This window comes from Procambarus clarkii, chromosome 44, assembly GCF_040958095.1.
Source record: "Procambarus clarkii isolate CNS0578487 chromosome 44, FALCON_Pclarkii_2.0, whole genome shotgun sequence".
Lineage (NCBI taxonomy): Eukaryota > Metazoa > Arthropoda > Malacostraca > Decapoda > Cambaridae > Procambarus > Procambarus clarkii.
In genome coordinates, this window is record NC_091193.1 from 17083956 (window position 1) to 17105156 (window position 21201).

Consider the following 21201-nt stretch of genomic DNA (forward strand, 5'->3'; position numbering starts at 1 on the left):
TTTATTGGCCTCAACGGGAATAAGAAGTCTGCGGCTTTTCAAAGCTCACTCTGTTGATCCTAGGGATTTTTTCCAACTGGGTTTTAAACTGAAGGCAGTTTTCATCTTTTCGTCTTGGTATGCGTTACAATTGACCTTTTAAAGAAGTGATTTGGATTTGGATTTTACAGCTTGTTTAGTATTTTAAAGGTCTCGATGAAATAAATCTTGTAATGTCTAGTTTGCAGTGTTAGTCATGTGACCTTCAACCATTTCTGATATGAGAGCCGACTTAATTCTGTGATGATTTTTATCACCCGGTGTTGAACTTTCTTCAAAGCAGATATGACCTTCTGAAGATGAGGTTCCCATGTCTGGATACAGTCGCCCAAATGGAGGTGCATCAGTAGCAGTTGAATAATTACCCACTTTTCCTTGAAGCCAAAGGTTCGTTCCTGTAAGAGATTGACTTTTTTTTGTTACTGCTCCCAGTTGTTGTGCAAGTTTCAAGGATTGGTGAATTATAACGTCACAATCCTTTCCTTCATCAATCTGTTGCAATGCAATGTTGTTAATTTGATAGTTGCAATGTTCATTTGCCAATCTTCAAGCTATTTGTGGATAATTTACACTTCCTACATTACCATTCATCTTAATGTCATCTACAAATCATGATGTGGTTTATAATATTCTCATCTAAGTCATTGATGTATATGACAATAAAGGTTGATCCCAAGATAGAACCTTGCAGTACCTCACTCACCATATTTTTCTAGTCAGATTCATTTCCATTTAGAACAATCCTTTGCTTTCTTTGTTTTAACCATAATTTTATTCATTCATGTTTTCTACTACTTATTCTATGTGCTTGAAATTTTCTTGGCAGTCTTTCATGTAGTACCTTATCAAAAGCTTGAGAGAAGTCCATGTATGATACATCAACTTGAAGTCCGTTAAATTGCATAGTTGGTTACCGATCCCAAAAATGTGTCTAATGATATTCAAGTATATATAAACATACAAAGCAACACCAAGCTCAGAGTAATAGTGGTTGAAGATAACACTTAGGCTCATGAAATCCTTACAGATAAAAACAAGTTATTACGATCAATAAGTCCAATGTGAACATTGTTTCTAGTTGTCACAATTTCCTCTTTGGTCATATTTCGATAACCAATGTTTTATACGCACAGTAGCTTAAGAAAAGGGCTTTAGTATTTAAAATGTCCTTAGTTGATTGTGTCTTTGCTTTATCGCGGTGAGAGAAGAGTGGTGGAGAGGCTGTGTAAGGAAGGATATGAGGCGATAGTGAGAGTCCCAGTACAAACATTTCCGCTGGTGGCAGATAACACCGTTCTCCCTCTTACCACGACCGCCGCTCCCGTCCTCTGTCATTCCCCTCATCCCAGGCATATTATACTCATTCCCACCAACATTACTTATTGTATCGAATGTTTGCTTTACGCGAAGAATACATCTGGTGTATAAAATGTCCGTGAAAGGCCGTAAAAGCGAGGGAGTAGAGGCGAGCGAGGGGGAGTGAGGTGGCGGGAGGTTTTGAAGTAGTTGTGGAGACAGCCGGGCGCGGCGCTGCTGGCAGTATTGTCTGGTTGATTATTTTGGTTCACGGAGTGAGGGAATTTGTCTGGCTGTAGCATTACCTGCTGACTTAACTGTAGCTTGGAGCGAGATGTGAACCTGGTGCAGGCGGTGGTGCAGGGCGTGTGCGAGCGAGTGTAGTGCCCCTGCAGGGCCCCCATGGCCTCCAGGGTGCCTGGGAGTGCCAGAGACTAGTGGCTCCGTGAACTTTGATCTCCTCGAAGGCATTCCAGCGAGGTAAACCAATGATTGGGATTGATTAAAGCTTCACGAGCACTGACATGAATTTTTGACATGTGCAGCGTGTGGATTTGTTGCAGGAGACGGTAGGCAAGTGAGACTTGAGGTGGTAACTAAGACGTTGACCTGTCTTCAGACGTGAGCATCATACTTGCTTGTGTCATTCTCACTCCTCACATCATAATTACTCCTGACTGTTTTTTTTTTTTAAATTGTGTCCAACTAGGCAGAAATGTGTATATATTATGCATATTGTTCTGAATACCACTCTCAAAATTTGTCTGTTTATGGAGTAAAAAATATTGAAACAAGGCAAACGAGAGTAAGAGTATATTTGTTGATGATTCACTTGTCCAACTGTTATTGTGCTAAATGCTGTCATGTGTGTTCTGTAGTCTTGACTACATTTAAATGTTAAACATGTGTTACACCCTCTACATTCTGATACGTGAATACCTTATTTACATAATGAACAAGTTACTACTATGCTATATAGTGTAGAAAAAAGATGGTTCACACATTGGAACATGTCACTTTTGTGGATCATGTTCTATGTATTACTGGAAGTGTACCATAGCAGAGAAAGAACAGTGTTATTTAAGGAGTAATTAAAGAATTAGCTGAATAATTGCTGTGTGTGAAAAGGTGTCTAGCACAGTGGTCATTTTAGGTGGTTCACATTCCAAAGATCTCGGGTCTGATTCTCGTGTGAGATGAGACATTCAGGCATGTTTCTTTACCCGATGTCTATGTTCTGTTAGCAGTAAATGAGTGTCTTAACAAGCTTCTTGTCCCCCAACAATGTGAAGCCATAAATGCTACGTTCAGAAGTAGTGGAATCTATTTGTTTTTATTATTAGAGTTGCTATACCTTTTTAGATAAGGTGTGGTTAAGTAAGGCTACATTTGGCCAAACTTCGTTTAATTCGTATAGTAAATAGGCTCCATCAGTGTGTGTGTTCTATCAGTTTGTAAAAGAAAATGTGAATATCTTTATCAAAGTAGCATATATATGCCCTCAAGATAGCTGGCTTGTGGTCATAATCAACTGAATACAGTAGTTAACAATTACCTAACCTAAATGTTGTAGAGGCTTTGGCTGCTGATCCATAGGGTAATCTAATTTTTTATTGTTTGGATATAAATTTACGGAGTGCTAAAAAGTACAGTAGTGTCTTGATTATTTAATATTAAAAATAATAATTCATTGTGTCGGAGGACAGCCAGTATATATATATATATATATATATATATATATATATATATATATATATATATATATATATATATATATATATATATATATATATATATATATATATATATATATATATATATATATATATATATATATATATATAAATATATATATATATATGTTAGGCTTGTACAGTATTGAGCCCCCCCCCTCCCTCCAAGGTTGAATTACTGACCCACCCCTGGATGCAATCCCACAACAAGCTGATTAACTATTTAATGCTAGGTGAACAAAGGTATTAGGTGATAAAAAACATACTGAACCATTTCTGTTCCACCTGGGATTTGAACCCAGAATTCCCAATTGTGGATCGAGAATGAACCCGACTGTAGTACCTGGACCCTCAACTGGTTTTGTGGTTGTCGGAGCTGAAATCCAATACACTGTATAGTTATGGTCGCTAGTGTATGTGGATACAGTATCTCCATTTATAAATTGCAGGCTGTAGAATGCTTCGGCTAATGAGGATTAGCAGAAGCTGATTCGGCTAATTAGTCGATTATTCGATATTGTGTAAGACAAAACGTATATTAACATGTAATGACAAATTATAATTACAAAAACTTTGTAATTTAATAACAAATAAATAGACCTATTAATTTAAAAAAATTATTTGAATTCCAAAATAAAAGAAGTATACTTTAGTGACAATGTTCCTAAACATGCCAAATATACGCAGTCCATAAAACTCTTGTGCTTCTGTACTGTATTTACAAAGCCCTGCGTTACAATTCAAATCCTGATGTGAAAATTTTTAGAGATGTATTCTAATAAAATTTATGAACCTCGCACTAATACAACTAGCCTATTGACATTCCCAGATTTAAACTCGAACCATGCTAATACCATGTAAATAAAGTGGCCTGAAATATGGAGTTCCCTTCCTGATGATATAAAGAATAGCTCAGCATATACAGTACCCAAAAGTAATGTAAATAACATTAGTTTACCCTCATATGTAGAATCCCACTCTTATTATTATTACCCTTAATTAAACAATTTGCAGTGTTAAATTACAATTACCCGAGAAGTTTGTGCTGCTAATTCACCTATAACCATTAAAAAATATAATTCCCTCATTAGGCCTAGTAATTTTTATTATTATTTATCTTTCTCTAGTAATGTACAATTCCATACTGTAATACTCTTATACTGCATAGTCATTACCAAATTTGAATTACGTCCCACCTAGGACATTAAAGCCTACCAGCTTTTATTTAATCATAATATACTACTAGTTTAAAGTATTTTTAACTAATATTAACTTAATTTTTTTCAACTTTCAAATCATTAGAAATTGTCTGTGTACTGTACTCTATACTTAAATTGTTAGAGCTTAGGGTTTTGCCAGAAACTTTATTGGTGTTAGTAGCTTTATGAGAAGGTACCTAAGTTATTACTTATCCATGTTAATTAAATTCCAGCTACTTTATCCATTTATTAATATGATTGTATTGTATGTTACAGCAAAATGATGAAAATACATGTATCATCTTCATGGGTAAACCATATTAAAATATCAGACACTGTGCACATCCATATCCTGTCTGGCATTGTTTGTTACAACAGTAGTCGGTCTAAATTTAGTAAGAGGACGATGTTATCAATTGAGGAAAAGCTTAAATTATTAACAAGCATAGCAAAATTGCATTCTTAATTTAGTTACAGTACAGTATATTCATCCTGTAGGATATAATCACTAGTCTCCAGATATTGACGCCGAAAAAATCTTTAGCTCCTGTACCAGTACTATCAGTACATTCAACAAAACTACAAAAATGCCATTATCTCTATAGCCATAGAGGCCTGGCCGAGAATCGGGCCGCGGGGATGTTGAGCCCTAAAACCATCGCAAGGTAATCTCACTGAATATACGCCAAAGACATTTAAAAATTAAAGATATTTATTAAATAGTGCATGTATATTAGAATAAATATATTAGTTTTGACATGATTCAGTATGTGAGTAGTGCTTGACTCATGAGTTTTTATCATCAAATTCAAGTGATTATATGTATTTTATTAAATGTGCTCTTTTTGTTTTTAGGAAGAAGTACAGTCTTTAAACTGTATTTGACATGGTTTCATATGTCTGGCTGCAAGCAGCACTGTCCAACAGCCTGGTTGACCAGACCATCAACCAGGAGGCCTAATGAGAAACCAGGCTGCAGGGAACTTGACCCCTTCCCCCCCCAAATCAATACAAGGTAACAAGAGAAGATGTTAAAAAAGCGCATTATTGGTATAAAGGGTGTCTAAAGACTGGTAATGAAATTGATCCCATTTTTAGTCTCCAAATTCCAAAATCAAGGACTATTATTGGCATCTCTAAATTCATTGAAAATGCCACTGACCCATCTTAAACACACGATACTACCTTGAATATAATCATCACACTGTAATGGCCAGTGTTTATCAAGAAATGATTAGCTGGGCATTGGTGTCTGGTTTCTAGTTTGTCAAACACATGGACAGAAGCAAATAAAAAAACGTCTCCAACTTCTCCGTTGGTGTCCATAACAAATAGACACCATTTAAGAATACTGACATGCCCTGCTAACATGTTCCATAATATCAGTTCTAGATGCTCAATCCTTTCCAAGAAATGAGCCACTGACCAAGAGGATACCTGATGTGTCTCCAATAACCATGGAGGTGGAACACAGAGATACATAACACATGGCAGGCTAGGTCTATGGCAGACAAATGGTCTATGGCTGCAAATCTTCGACAGTGTCAGCCATCGGGTCTCCAACCATATCTGAAGACTGGCATCTGACACCTCCATGTTTAATGCCATACTGTATTTCATAATTCTACTCTGGTGTTTGGTTGACAACATTGTTGTTGTTTTTTTCTTTTATTGTACTGATTATGATCCATGTATATGTTGGCAATTTATACTGATCATAAATATATTAAAAGGAGTAATATATTAATACTGCAGTAGGAATTTAATTAGCCTATTTTGTGGATTTTTAAAGTAATCTTGTTGATTTTTATATACTGCTTACTATAATTTTTAACATTTTTTTCTTCTGTATAAGGTTGTACCAGCATTTTTAAATGTATTGTAATGTATATTTTTCTTTCAGATTTCCTCTTGGTCAAGACTTGGCAGTTGAAGATGATATTGCACTTTATCGGAAGGCTTTTAAAATTGTTTGACTTTATGATAATAGTGTGGGTGCTCGAGTGTACTAAAGATTATGATTCCTTGAGCAGCATATATTACCACCATGAAAATCTATTTCATTAGTTTCAAATATTTGGAAAAATGTAAGCACTGAGATTGAAACAATGTATATAAGGTATAAAAGTTGTGGAATATATATACTGCAGTATCCTATGCTCACACATCACTGTGAAAAATTTATCGGCAGGTTAGCACTGGAAAGTTAGACCTGCTGAAACATTACATTGAGTTTTAGAAATACAGTAGTTCTGTGCACGGAAAGGCTGGCATCAACAACTTGCTGTGTATTACTGCAAACTCATTTGGTGATTTATGTACATACACTGCAAGGAAAAACCATATCAACAATAAAACTTTGGAAAATAAAGTGTACTTCTGTACTGAAGCAATGTCTGGATCATCTAGTCAGACATAATGCCATGAAGATCTGTGCTATCGTGAAAATTAAAAGTATTGTCTAAGTTTCACCATAGCCTGTTCTTAATGATACAGTTTCTAACTTGAACATAAAATTAGATCAATTAACCCTGAACCAATCATGCAGGCTTCAACAGAGATTGTGTATGTTTATGTGGCTCGTCAGAGTTATAGAGGAACTGGAAACAATGACCCCAGTATGGAAGTCAATGATGTCATACATGTGACAGCAGAGTTTCTACACAGTCAGAATGTAATCCCAGAGAGTCCAGATGGATGGCTTTGTGGAACCAATATACGCACTGGCCAGGAAGGCTACTTTCCAGGTGAGCCTATTTTTATTTTGCCTAGCCTTCCCATCGTTCGCTTTGATGTCCAAAGGGATTGGAAAGGATGGGGGGGGAGGTAGAGGGATGGGAGGTAGAGGGATGGGGAGATGAAATTTAGATTGTCGTTGTGCTTAGTTCTGTAATTGGTCTTCCTGGCTGAAAACCATATACATAAACTTATCCTGAATTAGTTTTCTATATGTTGCTGCTACATATAGATTGCTATAGCTACAGCGTAATTAGCTAGAGTTATTTTACAAAAACTTGAAAGTTTTCTCTAAGATAACTGGGATGATGGTTTTAATATACTGTACAGTATTACTTATAGATATGTAGTGTACTTGCCAAGTTGTGTATGAGTTAAGATTCAGCTCCTGGGGCCCCTCATTTTGAGTCATGTAATGTAATGATTACTGTCTCATATTGCACATCATACCTATTCTTGAAATAGCCAAAAGAGTTTTCCCTCAACTATTTTGCTTCCATTTCATTGATCACTTTCTTATATCTTCACATTGACACATGGATGTCTAGTTGCAGCCATGCCCTTTGTTGTGTGTGTGTGTAATTACGTAAGTGTAGATATAGAATGAGAGCTACACGCATGGTGTCCCATCTTCCCAGTAGAACACTCTGTCATATGACCGTTTGAAACTTCTGATGGTTTTGACATGCACTGCTTTCTCACTTGTTCCATCTATCATTCTGTTTGCAAAAAGAGAACTTTCTAATATTTTTTCACACCTTTGTTTCCTTAATTTGAATCTAGTTCTTGAAGTTGCAGTTTTCATGAATTCTGTGTTAATCTTGTTGATAACTGTTACTATTTCTTATGTACTGTATTCTTGATCATATCAACAACATTATCTCCTGTCTTGTAACTTTGACATGTTCTTAATATCTACAGCCTCTCTTCATAGCTCATGTTCTTAAGTCTTCACACCCCTTTCTAATTTATTTGTGTTTCTTAAGATGTGGGCACCACACTACTACTGCAAATTACAATTTTGGTCTCAAATATTTTGTAAAATTTCTTCAATATTTCTCTATCTCTACTGTACATTTAATGCAGTTCTGAAATTTGCTAGCACAGCATAGGCTCCTCTCACATTGCCTTTTATATGGGCCTCTAGTGTCATTTTATTATCCAAAACCACTTCTAGATCTCATTATATGTCAGAAGTTATTAATATGTTTTCACATTATTTGTAGGTTAAGTGTGGCCTGTTCATCCCTATTCTGCATTATATTCATTATGTAACATTTATTTACATTGAATTTCATCTGCCAAGTGTTGCTCCACTCACTGCACTGTCATTACAGTGCATTTTTGAGGTCAATTACAGTCGTTTAAGTCCCTAATTTTCCCTAGCAATTACGCATAAAAAACAAACGTAATCATGTGTGTACATGTGTGTTTGTGTGTGTGTGCGCGCATATGTGTTGTAATTAATAATTATTAATTACATCAATTATTATTATAATTATTATACTATAATTAATTAATAATTATTACTCTTCCTTCTGCTGGGTCATGAAGGGAACTGGCCTCGGGTGAAAGGGGGCTGTGAGGATCTCTGTCTGGAATCCGTAGGTGTGGGGCTCAGACGTCCACCTCCTGGGGTTCGTGTGGCCCAAGCTTTGCTTCAGGAGGCTGGGGTCGTTCTTACTCTTGCTGGAGTGGTTCTTCTCTGGCCCTGACCACGCCGGTCTCCGGGTTTGGAGTCCCTGTGCCTTCTTTTACCAACTTCGAGGTAAACTCTGGAGCTGGAGCCCCTAGGGCAGTTCATTGTTGCCTTCAACCTTGTTCTGACAGTTCCTGCGACAGCGCTGTAACCAATCGTATTGGCATTTGCCTTTCCATTGGAGACTTTCGGTGCCATGGAGAGGGGAGATCTGCTGCATGTGTGGCAGTTTCTCCCCTGTATCGACCTACCCTGGCTTTACACCCTGTAGAGGCCAATCCAGACAGACAATCAGAGCATAACTCCATAGTCTCCTGAGACTGATGGATGCCTACTGTGTGTGTTTTGTACTCATCTAGTTGTGCTTGTGGGGGTTGAGTTTTGGGTTTTTGTCCTCCTCTCAACTGTCAATCAACTGGTGTACAGATTCTGGAGCCTCTTGGGCTCTATCAAATCTACATTTGAAACTGTGTATGGCATCTGCCTCCACCACATCACTGCCTAATGCATTCCATTTGTTAACTACTCTGACACTAAAATTCTTTTTCTAATGTCTGTGTCTCATTTGGGTACTAAATTTCCACCTATGTCCCCTTGTTTGAGTTCCAACCATGCTAAATAGTTTATCTTTGTCCACCTTGTCAATTTCCCTGATAATTTTGTGTGTTCTGTAATTAGAAAAATAATAATGGTCATAGTCTTTTAGGGGATATGGTTATCATGTCTCCGTTTACTTTTCTGTCTTCCTGGGATGTGAGGTTTAGCTCTCATAGCCTTCCTTGTAGCTCATACCTGTCGGTTCTGGGACTAGTCTGGTGGCGTACCTCTGAATTTTCTCTAACTTTGTCTTGAGCTGGATTGGTCTGACATAAGTGGTATACAAGGTCCTGAATGATTCCTTACACAAATTTCTAAAGGCAGTTCTTATGTTGGCTAATATAGCATATTCCGCTGAAGATATCCTTTTGATGTAGGTTTCTGGGGACAGGTTCGGTGTGATATCAACCCCCCAGATCTTTCTCTCTACGTGTTCTTGCATAGTTGTGTTGTGGGGGTTGAGCTCTGGCTCTTTGGTTTTGGCTGTGTGTGTGGGTGTGTGTGTGTGTGTATAATGTAATGTATATTAATAATATTAGTCTTGATATTATATATTATCATATATATATTCATGTATAATATTACTCCCTCCCTGGAACACCACATTATCTCTATTATAATATTAAACATAATATTAAGTTCTATAATTAGTAAAATAATAATGGTCATAGTCTTTATGGGAATATTTAAGTTTTCTTTCTCTGTTTTTATAAATAAATATATTGAAATCTTTCAGGCTACTTCTTGGTATTAAATGGGTCACACACAAGAACGGTGCTCCAACGCCGTCGCCCCCCTCCCCCTCCGGATGTAACGCACTCCTTCACTGATAAACAAGTACGTTGAAAAGTCATTAGTTAAAAAGTTAGTATATGAATTAAGACATGAATTTACTTGCAAAAAAAAATAAAAAATGGTAATTCATTTGTAGAAATACTTGTGTGTTAGGAAAATTACAGAAATACTGTACTGTACTGCATTTTGCAATGTATTTGTTATTCATATTTTCCTTTATGGTACGTTCTTCATATTAGTAAATAATTGTTAAGTTATCATGGATATCATTGCATCAAAATTTAAATTTTTATCTTGGTTTTTGCTGGTCAGGACACCTTTGTTAGCTCCTTTATTTATATGCTCTGGGGCTGAATAGATATACAGTACACAGTTCTTTTGATTCTGGGTTTACTCTTCACACCAGAATTAAACAGTAACTTTTCAAATTCTCACTTGTATGTATTCTTCCTACTTGGTGTTGCCTGTGCTGTACAGTTAAGTTTTTGTACATCAGCGAGGCTTGCTTATCTTTCGTCTTTGCAGTTTGGGATTTCTTGCATAACTCTGCTGGTTCAGAACTTGTTAAGTTCCCCTGATACTTGAATAGTGCTCTGGATCCCTAGAAGAGTAACCCCCCTCCCCAGATCCCTGGAAGAGTACCCCCCAGATCCCTGGAAGAGTAACCTCCCCCAGATTCCTGGAAGAGTAACCCCCCCAGATCCCTGGAAGAGTATCCCCCCCAGATCCCTGGAAGAGTACCTCCCAGATCCCTGAAAGAGTACCCCTCCCCCCAAATCCCTGGAAGCGTGCCCCCCCTCGCCCCAGATCCCTGGAAGAGTGCCTCCCAGATCCCTGGAAAAGTGCCTCCCAGATCCCTGGAAGAGTGCCCCCCCTCCCAGATCCCTGGAAGAGTACTCCTCCCAGATCCCTGGAAAAGTGCCCCCCTTTCCCAGATATCTGGAAGAGTGGTCACCCCCCCTCCCAGATCCCTGGAAGAGTACACCCCCAGATTCCTGGAAGTGTCCCTCTCCCAGATCCCTGGAAGAGTTCCCCCACCCCAGATCCCTGGAAGAGTACCCCCAGATGTTTCGGTTGGTGGCACTTTGCCATCTCGGGGATTGTAAGGTGCTTTTCTCGCTGTGTCTGAAGGTTCTTCTGTGCCATTATCCTGTTCTGGCTTTTTAGGGTTTGCTTCTGTTATGGCTTCTAGCTCCATCATTTGACAGGGTTTGGTTAAGCTATTCTTCTCAACTCTTCACTATGGAAAACAAGGTCATTGGGCCAAGAATTTTGGTGCACCCACATTTCAGTCTTTCTCGTTTGTCTAATTTCAACATATATGAGAGACCTCTGGCTGTCCTCAAGTGGGCGAACAACCAACTGCAGTTTGTAATACTGTTTCCAGATTGCAAAAATTTGGTGTTAGATCTTTCTGTCTGGAGAGAAACCACTGGATTTTTATCTATTTCTTCCAGTTAGTGTTGAGGATATTGGAGAGCTTTGTTGTCTCCCAATCAGTTTGTGTCTTCTGCCCAGGAAGCTGGTTCTTTGGGTTTCAGATTTCTCGACATCTGGTGAAGCCCCCATTTGTTCCCGTTGCAGGTTTTGACCTGGCTGGGCTTGGTCTGGGATGCATGGACAGCACCCCCTTTCCTCTTTCACTACTGCACCTTTCATCTTGCATCTGTCTGGTGGTGCTTATCTATCAATGACAATGGGAGAGCAAGATCTAGCTTTTTGTGCCCCTCCTAGCTGCTTATACCTGATACGCTAATTACCTCTCTCTCGACATAAACATTTTTGTCATGTTTTTTCCTAGTTGTGGATGGAATTGGCTTCAAGAACCTCTTCTTTCAATGCATTCCTTCTATTTGCTGGGACCATTGGGTTAAGACCCCAAAGACTGCAAAGGTTTCTTTCTCTGCTTTCTTCTTTAGCATTTCAGGGTTTGGTTCTGTTGTGTTCTTTTCCCTCTTGCTTGTCGTTCATAGGCTCTTCAGCTCTCGGCTGGGGTCTAGTCTCTAGTGATCATCTTGTATGTCAGAACTGTTAGTCTCTTCCTCTACGGTAGGTGCGTATCCCAATGTGTGAGCTCGTGGCAGTTTAGTCTGCATTGCTAGACATTAATTTTCCGAGGGGCTCTGCACCCTCTGCTCCACTCTGATTGTGCTTCAGGAGTTAATTTTTTCAATCTTTCCCAGTGGAGTTGTACTCTGCAAGTAGCCAAGTACTGTATGTTTATTCTTGGGATTTATTTCACTGCATGGCTTGCATGCAGGTGTGTCAATTATGCTGGAGGAGGATCTCTTCCATTTCTGGCAAATCTCAATAGAGTGGTCCTAGGAAGAATCGGCCATCATTTGGGTGTGCAAACTAGCTTGCATGTGGATCTGTTTTGTCTTGGTTCTTTCAGGAGCATCATTTGATACCCAATACTATTGTGTCTTATAGTTAAACTTTGGTGGCACTCTTCTTGTTGACTTTCAGGGTTAATCTCACTTCTGCCAAATTCTTGTAGTTGTCTCTAGTTTTCTTTCACCTCATTTTTGGGTTTCTTCATCTTTGGAGGATGAAGCTGTGTTAGCCATGTCGTCTAGTTGTCAGGGTGGGAGCTTCGTGCTCTTTTCAAAAACATTTTTTTCTTCTCTGTTTTTCTTTCAAGGTTTTGGGTTCCCTCAGCCTCCATCATAATTTCTTGTGAAGAAGAAGACTGGTTGTGTGGAGGGTTTTTTTGATGGTTGATGCTTGGATTCTCTGACAGGAATTCATTATATTCTTCATCCTAGGGCCACCGGTTGTCATTTCTTGCCTCCACTTAGAATGTTTATGCAGATGCACTCTTCATTAGTTCCATGTTCTTGGTTCAGTGTTCCAGAACCCGGTTGTCTCAAGCAGTCTTGTGAATGCTTAGGACAACCATAGCAGTGCCATGCTCTTAAGGCTTTGGGTCAGTTGCTAAGCCTGCCCTGTTTTTCTTTGGGGTATTTGCCACTTCTTTCCCTCTTCATGCTAAGCGTGTCCTGTTTTTCTTTTGTTCTCCATTGTGAGATTCCTTGAGGTTGAGGAGATATTGAGGTTGGCCCTCCTAGAAAACTAGCACAATGTAATGAAGCTCCTCTTTCTGGTGGATATCTTGGTATCTCCTCGTTCCTACCCATTCCTATCTTGGTATCTCCTCTGTACTAAAGTGCCCTCTCCTAACTTACCAGAGGACCTAAAACAGGACATAGTGTCAATTATTTTCTGCTATTATAAGCTGCTATTATTTTCTTGTACAACAGTTTTTGGCCCTGGGTAAACTATACGTCAAAATGCGACATTCTATTAGAAGGACGAGTTGACCAACCAGTGAATTGGCCTGGGTAATAATTGTATATGTAGGATCAGTTTTGCAAATATAATACATGCATTTGTTAGTACTTCTGGACCTTTTGGCTAAGATATGAGTGTAGTTAGTATTGGTGTGCTCTACCTTTCTGGTGGCCTTTTCTCTTTGTTGCCGTGATGGTCCTAAATCCCCAAACTCCTCTTTCCTTCTGTTGTGTAGACCAGATTCAGGTACTACTTCTGGTCTCCAATAAGTGATTGTGTGATTGTGAATTGTTAGGGCTTGGTGTGGTGCTGGAGGTTTAACAGGTTACCAATGTGTAGCTCAGGGAGGTAACGAGGGATCCACCAGAAAAAGGCGTTTTATTACTGTACGTTCAATTCGTTTTTTTTTTTATTTCTATAAGGGTGATACAAAATGTGAAACAAGATTATGATTGCATTATTGAGGGTTTTAACCTTCATGAGTAAGGAGACAGCATTGATAGTGCCAAAAAGATTATTTCTTGATTGTATATGGAATGGATTTACTTATATTAAAGGATGTTTTAATCTCTTTCCTCTCTTTAATCTCTTATGGGATAGCTACATAATAATAGCAATGAGCAATGAACAGTATGGTAAATATAGTTTTTGTGTATAATTACATTATATCTTTTGTTTCCTAATCCAGTGGAACCCTGCTCGAACAAACCCCCCATGTGTACGAAGCTCTGATGTAGAAGGGTTCTGTTCCAGTCTGAACCTGGTTGCAAGAGCAAAAGTTCCTACGGAATAGGATCTCGATGCCAACAGAACGTTAGGAAATTCAACAAAAAATATTAGATTATGATTTTGTATGATTTTTGTATGAAATGTATGATAATAACATCATCTGAGCTGTCTCATTCAGTTCCTTCCTGAGGTAACCTCTGGAGTGTCCTTGGATCGGAACATAACAGTTAGGCTGGGCAACATATTGATGCTGGCATCACAGGGAATGTTTCAAAAACTGTAGTTCCTTCAAGGACCTTTACTTTCAAATGTGGGTATCATCAAAATTGTCACCTCGTCTATGGGGGAAAATAAATAAAAGTAATAATGATTTTATTCTTATAGAATAGTATAAGTGCATAAATAAATTAAGAAAAAGACCAAAAAAAAGGAATCTTTGACTTTTCTGGTTTGGTGAGCTGTATTGTAGAAAGAAGACGAGTGGCAGGATCATTGTGCTTTTCGATGCCAGACTGGAGAGTTGTTCACACAGTGGTACTCAGAGACGACTCATATGTTTTGCCTTGGATGCTTTTTTTTGTTATTTCACTTGTTAGTTGTAGTGTTTGTGTTGAATATCACAATTTATCAACACATAATTGACAAAAAACAGTTACCGAGTACCGAGGCCTACAATGTAGTATGTATATCAGTTACAAGTAAATCTGTTCCTGCCATAGCTCAAATGAGTGTCTTGCAATTCACTTCTTTGGTGCAATTTTATCTAAGGATGTCATCCAGGCATGAATTAAAAAACTAGTGGAAAAAGCCGAGTTGTCGTATGATAATCTTGGATCCGTAGTACATGATAATCTTATTTGCATAGTAAACAATTACAAAATGATTGCAAATTTTTTCATGCATCTTGGTTAACTCAATTACATCCTTATAGAGCAATCACAGTATAACCATGTATACATTATTGGTATACAATATAAACTGGGCAATAATAATGATACTGTAATCAGCAAATGACAACTTCAGGTTCATTTGAAGTTCAGATCAACAAATGACGATGACTGCACATTGAGAGTTAAAGGTGCTAGGGAAATCACTGGAAAACATAGCCCAGCCCAGAATGATCGCAAGGGGTTGTGTAAAATTAAAAAAATGTGAAGTAGTCCTGTTCCCTCCCTTAAGTGACTACCAAAGAGGACTTGGCTAAGTACCAGTTGGCCTTCTTTAGTGCACTCATACTGACTGCCATCAGGTCCGAACACCATTTACATCTCCAGGTTCCTCCACCCTATAGATCTCGCATACACGTACTCCCCCCAGCTCATGTCTTATATAGTTGACATCTGAGCAACTGATTTTCTGAAGAGCTAAACCTATGTTACTACCTAGGAGCTTGTTTCTTCTTACAGTGTTCCCTGCAGACACACAACATAACGGCCCCCAATTGTTACCTTATTACAACTTGTTATAAAGTTTTTTGACATTTTAGAAAGTTGTTACAACTTGCTGGATACTTCTTGCTACTTGTTTGGAGGTGTTACAAGTTGTTCGTACGTTGTAGCAACGTCGCAGTTTCATCGTGTGTTTGGGGGACTTAGCTTTGTTTTAGTGTCCTTTGATATTTTTACCTGTGTCTCAGTTCAGTCCCATGGTGCACAGCATTGACTTTGCTCTGTGAGCTGATACCACTTCATTTACAATCCTTACAAAATCATTGTGTTAGGTGTTTGGTTTCTGTGTACTAGGTACACATACCTATTTCCATCTGTAGGGCTACAAGAGTTAGGTTAGTGATTGTTAGTAAGTTGTGTCATGGCCATGTCTCTCTTGTATCCTTGTATTTCATATTGGGTGGAAGTTCTGGTTACATATAATTTGCCTATGGAACCCTGGTTTTGCCTTCTAGTGTGTGGTATCACATGCAGCACTGTGGGGATTGTCAAACCTAAATATATATACTTGGTACAGTATGGAGGAATGATGAATGGAGCTCTTTGTTCTGGGAGACTGAGAAGTCAGTTTCATCCTAAGATGTGTGACAATTGTCAAGTTTAGGTGATGATCCCATTTGAGCCTTCTACACAGTAGGCTGTGCATGGGCATCTTGCTGATTATGGACCACTTCTCACTCCCTTTCTCTTTCACCTGAATCTAATTCTGCATTTAACCCAAGACAGGCTTCCTTGAGGTTTCATGAAGGGGACATTGTCACAATATAACACCATATAGCCCAGAGAGAGATGTATGCTTAAGTCTATTCTCATGAGAATCCTCCTTGTAGCTTGCTTGTCCTTGGATGTGGTGCTTTATTTCTTTTACTCTTTTCTCAGTTTCGGCTGCCTCCTTTACTTACAGATGAATTGAGTGAGCCTTTTGATGATTTTGGGGTTCAATGTCTCTGCGACCTGGTCCTTGACCTGGTCCTTGACCAGGCCTCCTAAGCTGAAGGCTCTGCTTTTTGTTAGCTCTTGTTACTGGTAGACGACCTCCTCGCTTTGCAGTATTTTTGCTATTTGGTACAGGTGACTAGTGTGTGTGTGTAGTTGTTGTTGCCTCCATTTTTCTGGCTAAGAAAGATTCTTTCGTTTTGTCGTAGACGGATTCTGGTTATGGTTTTTTGCTTGCCTGCCTGTCTACTGTATCTTGTGTAAGTATCTTTGGGCCTCTTTAACTTGTCTGTGCATTTTGTTTATCAAATTGCTCTGGGCCCATGTTCAAAGCACTCTCTCTCATAACTGCTGCATGGTGTGGTCAAGTTTAGTCAACACCATGTTTATACTTGTGCCCATGATCTGCAGAAGTTCACCATTTGAAAAGTATTCTCCTTGGAGATGTCTTTCTCCAAGATCTGGGTCATGGCTCTTTTGATTTCCCCTTATCTGCTTAACTTGCTGCTCCCTTGCCTTTGGACAATCTGTAATTTGTGTGATCTCTGGGTTTCCTGTGCTTCATAGGGCTTCCTCGTGTAAAATCTCTACTTTTGTTGGGGTCCCTAGAGTTTACAAGAAGAGGCATTGAATTGGGGGAGTAATTGAGAAAACCATTCTAAAAAAAGACTATGTATTAAGTGGAATCAAACTCTCCCTTTTGGACTTTCCCCTCAGTTGATCCTAGTTCCTTCTCTTTAGGTTCTGTCTTTCTTGAATTCACTTGAATGGAATTTGCTAGAAATGGGAGTTGGCACCTCTTCTGATGCTGTTGTTCTAGATAGTGGGGGACACCTGGTGGTGGTTAGTGTAGTGGCTACTTTGTTAGCCATGTATTTTCAGACATAAAATTGGCTATTCTTATGGTCCAAATATTGTTTGTAGTAGAACAATATATTCTTTGGAGCCATAGTGAACTGTGTTTGCCAGTGGATTGCGGTATGGTTTCTTTTGTCTCCTCATACTTAAACTATGAGAGCATAATACTTGAAAAACAGTTTATTCTGTTGGGGCTCAAAGTTGACCAGAGCTTGGCATGTTAGCATTGACCTGGATGGACCAATTACACTAGCTAGACAAGCAACTGAAGGATCATGAGGAAAGTGTTTAATTTTATTCAACGCTATTGTATTTAGATGCACTTTTCTGCATTTGGAATGCTTAGAATGTGTTAATTCTAAGAAGTAAAATGCAGTAAAGTATGGTTTGTTTCTGCTTGTTAGCGTTCCATTTTAGAATACTGTAATAGATAGTACCTGTAGCTTGTACTTTGTTATCTGCGATACAGAATTAATCGGGAAACATTACTTCTTATGGCATGCAGTATTTCTGTAAATAAAAAAAAACAAATCCTTAGTAATTAGTAGTTTTAAAGAGAACACACCCTACATTTAGGAAACCATTGGAATAAGGTATTATGATGTTATAGAAACATGTGGAATATAAAGGTCTTTGACTTGATGAAGTGGCAAAAACTTTTTTACGAATTTGTGGATAATAGGAGAAAGGAAATCCTGAGAGAAGAAGGTAGATATGTATTGTTAGTGTTAAAACAAATACAAGGAAAAACACAAAATACTGTTACCGTGAATAATTCTTTTAATCAGTACTCTATTAAATTGCCGAGATATTGCTCTGGATATTTTAATGGAGTCTGATGATGCTAGTATGCAATAATGAGTATGGAAGTTATTTTGAAAGGAAGGGTTAGAAAGAACATCTATGGGCTTCTTTTCCTTCAATGCTTTAATTCTTGACAAGTATTTCTCCAAACCATGGAAGTGGTAAATAGGATTATAGGAATATAATATATCATATTCAAATATGATTATTTGAAGTTAGTGTTTGATTAGTTGTGGTACCTCTATCAAAGCATCTCTTCAATGCAACTTTACATTGTGATGTAGAGTGGTCAAGATGCCCCTGAACTTATGAGAAGCAGCATCAGTATAAATATCTAGGAGAGCTGGCAGTATTGATAACATTGGGATTTAGATTTAAAAATAAATAATGCAAAGCTTGTGTAAAAGAGCTGAATTTATTATACAGTATCTTGAAAGGAGAAGAATAAGAGGTACAGTAATTTAGTACAAATATTTAATATCATTAAAGGGCAAGACAATTTTGACCCTGTAAAATATTTTAATTTTGGATTGTCAAACATCACTTGAAACAATGGCATTAAAATAAGAGCCAAGTGATATCAGTCAAATGCAACCAAGTACTTTTTCTTTAATCGAATAGATTACTAAATAATATAATTCAGTATAATACCATGTATGCATTTGAAAATAGAATTTACAAGTGCTTTACAGTACTTCTCTTCAAATCAACTCCTTGTATTGTTTGCACCACCATAAGCTTTCCACAAACAGCTTAGTTTTGATCTAAAGTCTGTTGCAGGCGATGAATCACAATAACGTGGCTAAAGTATGTTGACCAGACCACACACTAGAAGGTGAAGGGACGATGATGTTTCGGTCCGTCCTGGACCATTCTCAAGTCGATTGTGACTTGATTGAACATTCTAAAGTCTGTTCTTTGAATTTATTTGTAATCCTTTAAGACTGTAGCTATTTATAGGTTAATTCTGTATTTTATATTTTTTTATCAGGGGTACATGGTTCTTGGACGAGGGACCATGTCTGGGGAAGAGCCTTCCCCTGCGCTGTATGGTAAGTAATAATATATATACATCATTGTTGAGTAGCAGAACTTAAGTAACATGCAGTACTTGTTCATAAATATTTATGTTGATAGTTTTCCAGGTAACCTAGAGCATCAGAAATCTGGTTATCAGAGTACTGTATAGGAAAGAAACATCTTCTGAAAGTGGTGTTTTAGTGTCGACTGTGAGCAAAATTAAGACCTAACATGTTTGCAGTAGGTTATGTTACCAGTGTCCCTATATACTTTTTGTTCATTTAAATAAGTTGTGTTTACAGAGGTCTTTGACAAATTTATTTCGGCAAGTAATTAAGTATGTTTTGAACTGTGCAACCAGAATTGTAATGATTTCTTGGTCAGAATTGATACTAACAAAATGAACATTATAATTCTCGGCTTCATTTAAAAAAATATTACCAGTACCCTAAAAGGTACCTGAACTATTATGTGGTCCTGACACTTAAAATATTTGAAAATGCAGCAAGGCTGCTGGTGGGGCAGTAAATAGGAATCTTAAAAGTGAAAGTTCCATCATCCCTGCACAAGGGCCTAATGCTTGATGTAGTTTTTATTCTAGATTTTGCATAGGATTTCTCTTCATTTCATTTATGGCCTTTTGCTCTAAATATTTGTAATGTTTTTGCCATGGCTTTTTCATGTGCAATGATGCATTGGGCTGCCAATAATATCTATGTCACAGATTGTGTAGAACATCATACATAGTGATATAAATATATCACTAATATGCACACCACAATATAATATTAGAACAATAAAACATTCTAATTTTGCTGTTATCATACTGTATACACACATCATATATAACTATACTGTACTGTATATGTATATATTGCCAACGGCCATACCATGCTGAGAACACCACTTCTCGTCTGATCAGTGAAATTAAGCAACAATGGGTTGGTTAGTACTTGGATGGGTGACTGCCTGGGAACACCAAATGCTGTTGGCATTAAATTTTAGGGTCCTGGTAGGACAGTTGGGTTCATTCTTGACTCACAATTGAGAATTCTGGGTTTGAATCCCACTCGACTCACGATCGAGAATTCCGAGTTTGAACCTCGGGCGGGACAGAAATGGGTACATTTCCTATCACCTAATGCCACTGTCCACCTAGTAGTAAACAGGTACCCTGGAGTTAGTCAGCTTGTGAGGTTACATCCTGGGAAGGGTCAGTAATTTGACCCTAGTGGAGGGGGGGGGGACCTCAATATAAGACTAACTTGTACTGTACTGTATATATAGACTGGCTGCCTGTTCCCCGACACAATCACTTATCAAAACTATGTACATATTAAGTACCATCAGAAACCAGTAATCAGTTCTAGTGGGTTGGATAATCTCTGAACCTTTTATCCAATTTGACCCTTTCCCTTCACACGCGGCACCTGACAAAGCAAAGTGCTGCCGGTATCACTATGCACAACACTAACACTAGCTAAAACACTGCTAGTGTTTTGGTGACCAGGATTATAATCAGTTTGTAAATCATGAAAATTGATAATTTTTCACATTTCATTTTCCAAAGGAACATATCTTGTTGTATGATGCATGTAGACGCCAAACCATGGCTATGTGCTGTGGTGTGTGTTGTGATGGGGGAAAAGGATTGTCAATGGAACATTGTTACTTGCATCAGGTTCACTGATGTCTGAACCGTGTACATAGTCTTCATCACAATCGGGATCTTCTATATCATTATAATCATTAAATTTTTGCAGTTTCTTTTTTATTTCATCATTTGTAAGTGATGCATTTAGCAAAGCTACATGCTGGTGTTGTGATTTGCTGCTATATGTCTTACTTATGTTAGCTGTATTAGTATCAAGGCCCTCAACCTTTGGAGTGGTCCCCATGATTTTTTCCAAGATAGCATCTGTTTACTGGAGGCTTGAGGCAGTGGATGTGAGCCCCGTGTACCCGTGGAAGTTTCATACCTTACTCTTCACCTAAAATTGACCTTAGTTGACATGTGC

At 38.1% G+C, this 21201-nt stretch overlaps 1 protein-coding gene and 1 pseudogene across 2 annotated transcripts in view; both read left to right on the forward strand.

Moving 5' to 3' along the window:
* Positions 1 to 1328: 1328 nt before the first annotated feature.
* Positions 1329 to 21201, forward strand: part of Pi3K21B (phosphatidylinositol 3-kinase regulatory subunit alpha) — a 579671-nt gene continuing 559798 nt past the window's right edge. The window contains exons 1-5 of one of the 2 annotated variants that reach the window (XM_069300668.1): positions 1329 to 1388; positions 4544 to 4932; positions 6171 to 7014; positions 10036 to 10136; positions 19155 to 19215. In XM_069300668.1, coding sequence (XP_069156769.1) covers positions 6810 to 7014; positions 10036 to 10136; positions 19155 to 19215 — 367 coding nt within the window. In that variant the 5' untranslated portion in view covers positions 1329 to 1388; positions 4544 to 4932; positions 6171 to 6809. Of the gene's footprint in view, positions 1389 to 1554; positions 1816 to 4543; positions 4933 to 6170; positions 7015 to 10035; positions 10137 to 19154; positions 19216 to 21201 lie in introns of those variants that run through there. The other variant, XM_045725894.2, reaches the window with a different exon arrangement.
* On the forward strand, positions 20060 to 20177 carry LOC123745448 (5S ribosomal RNA; annotated as a pseudogene).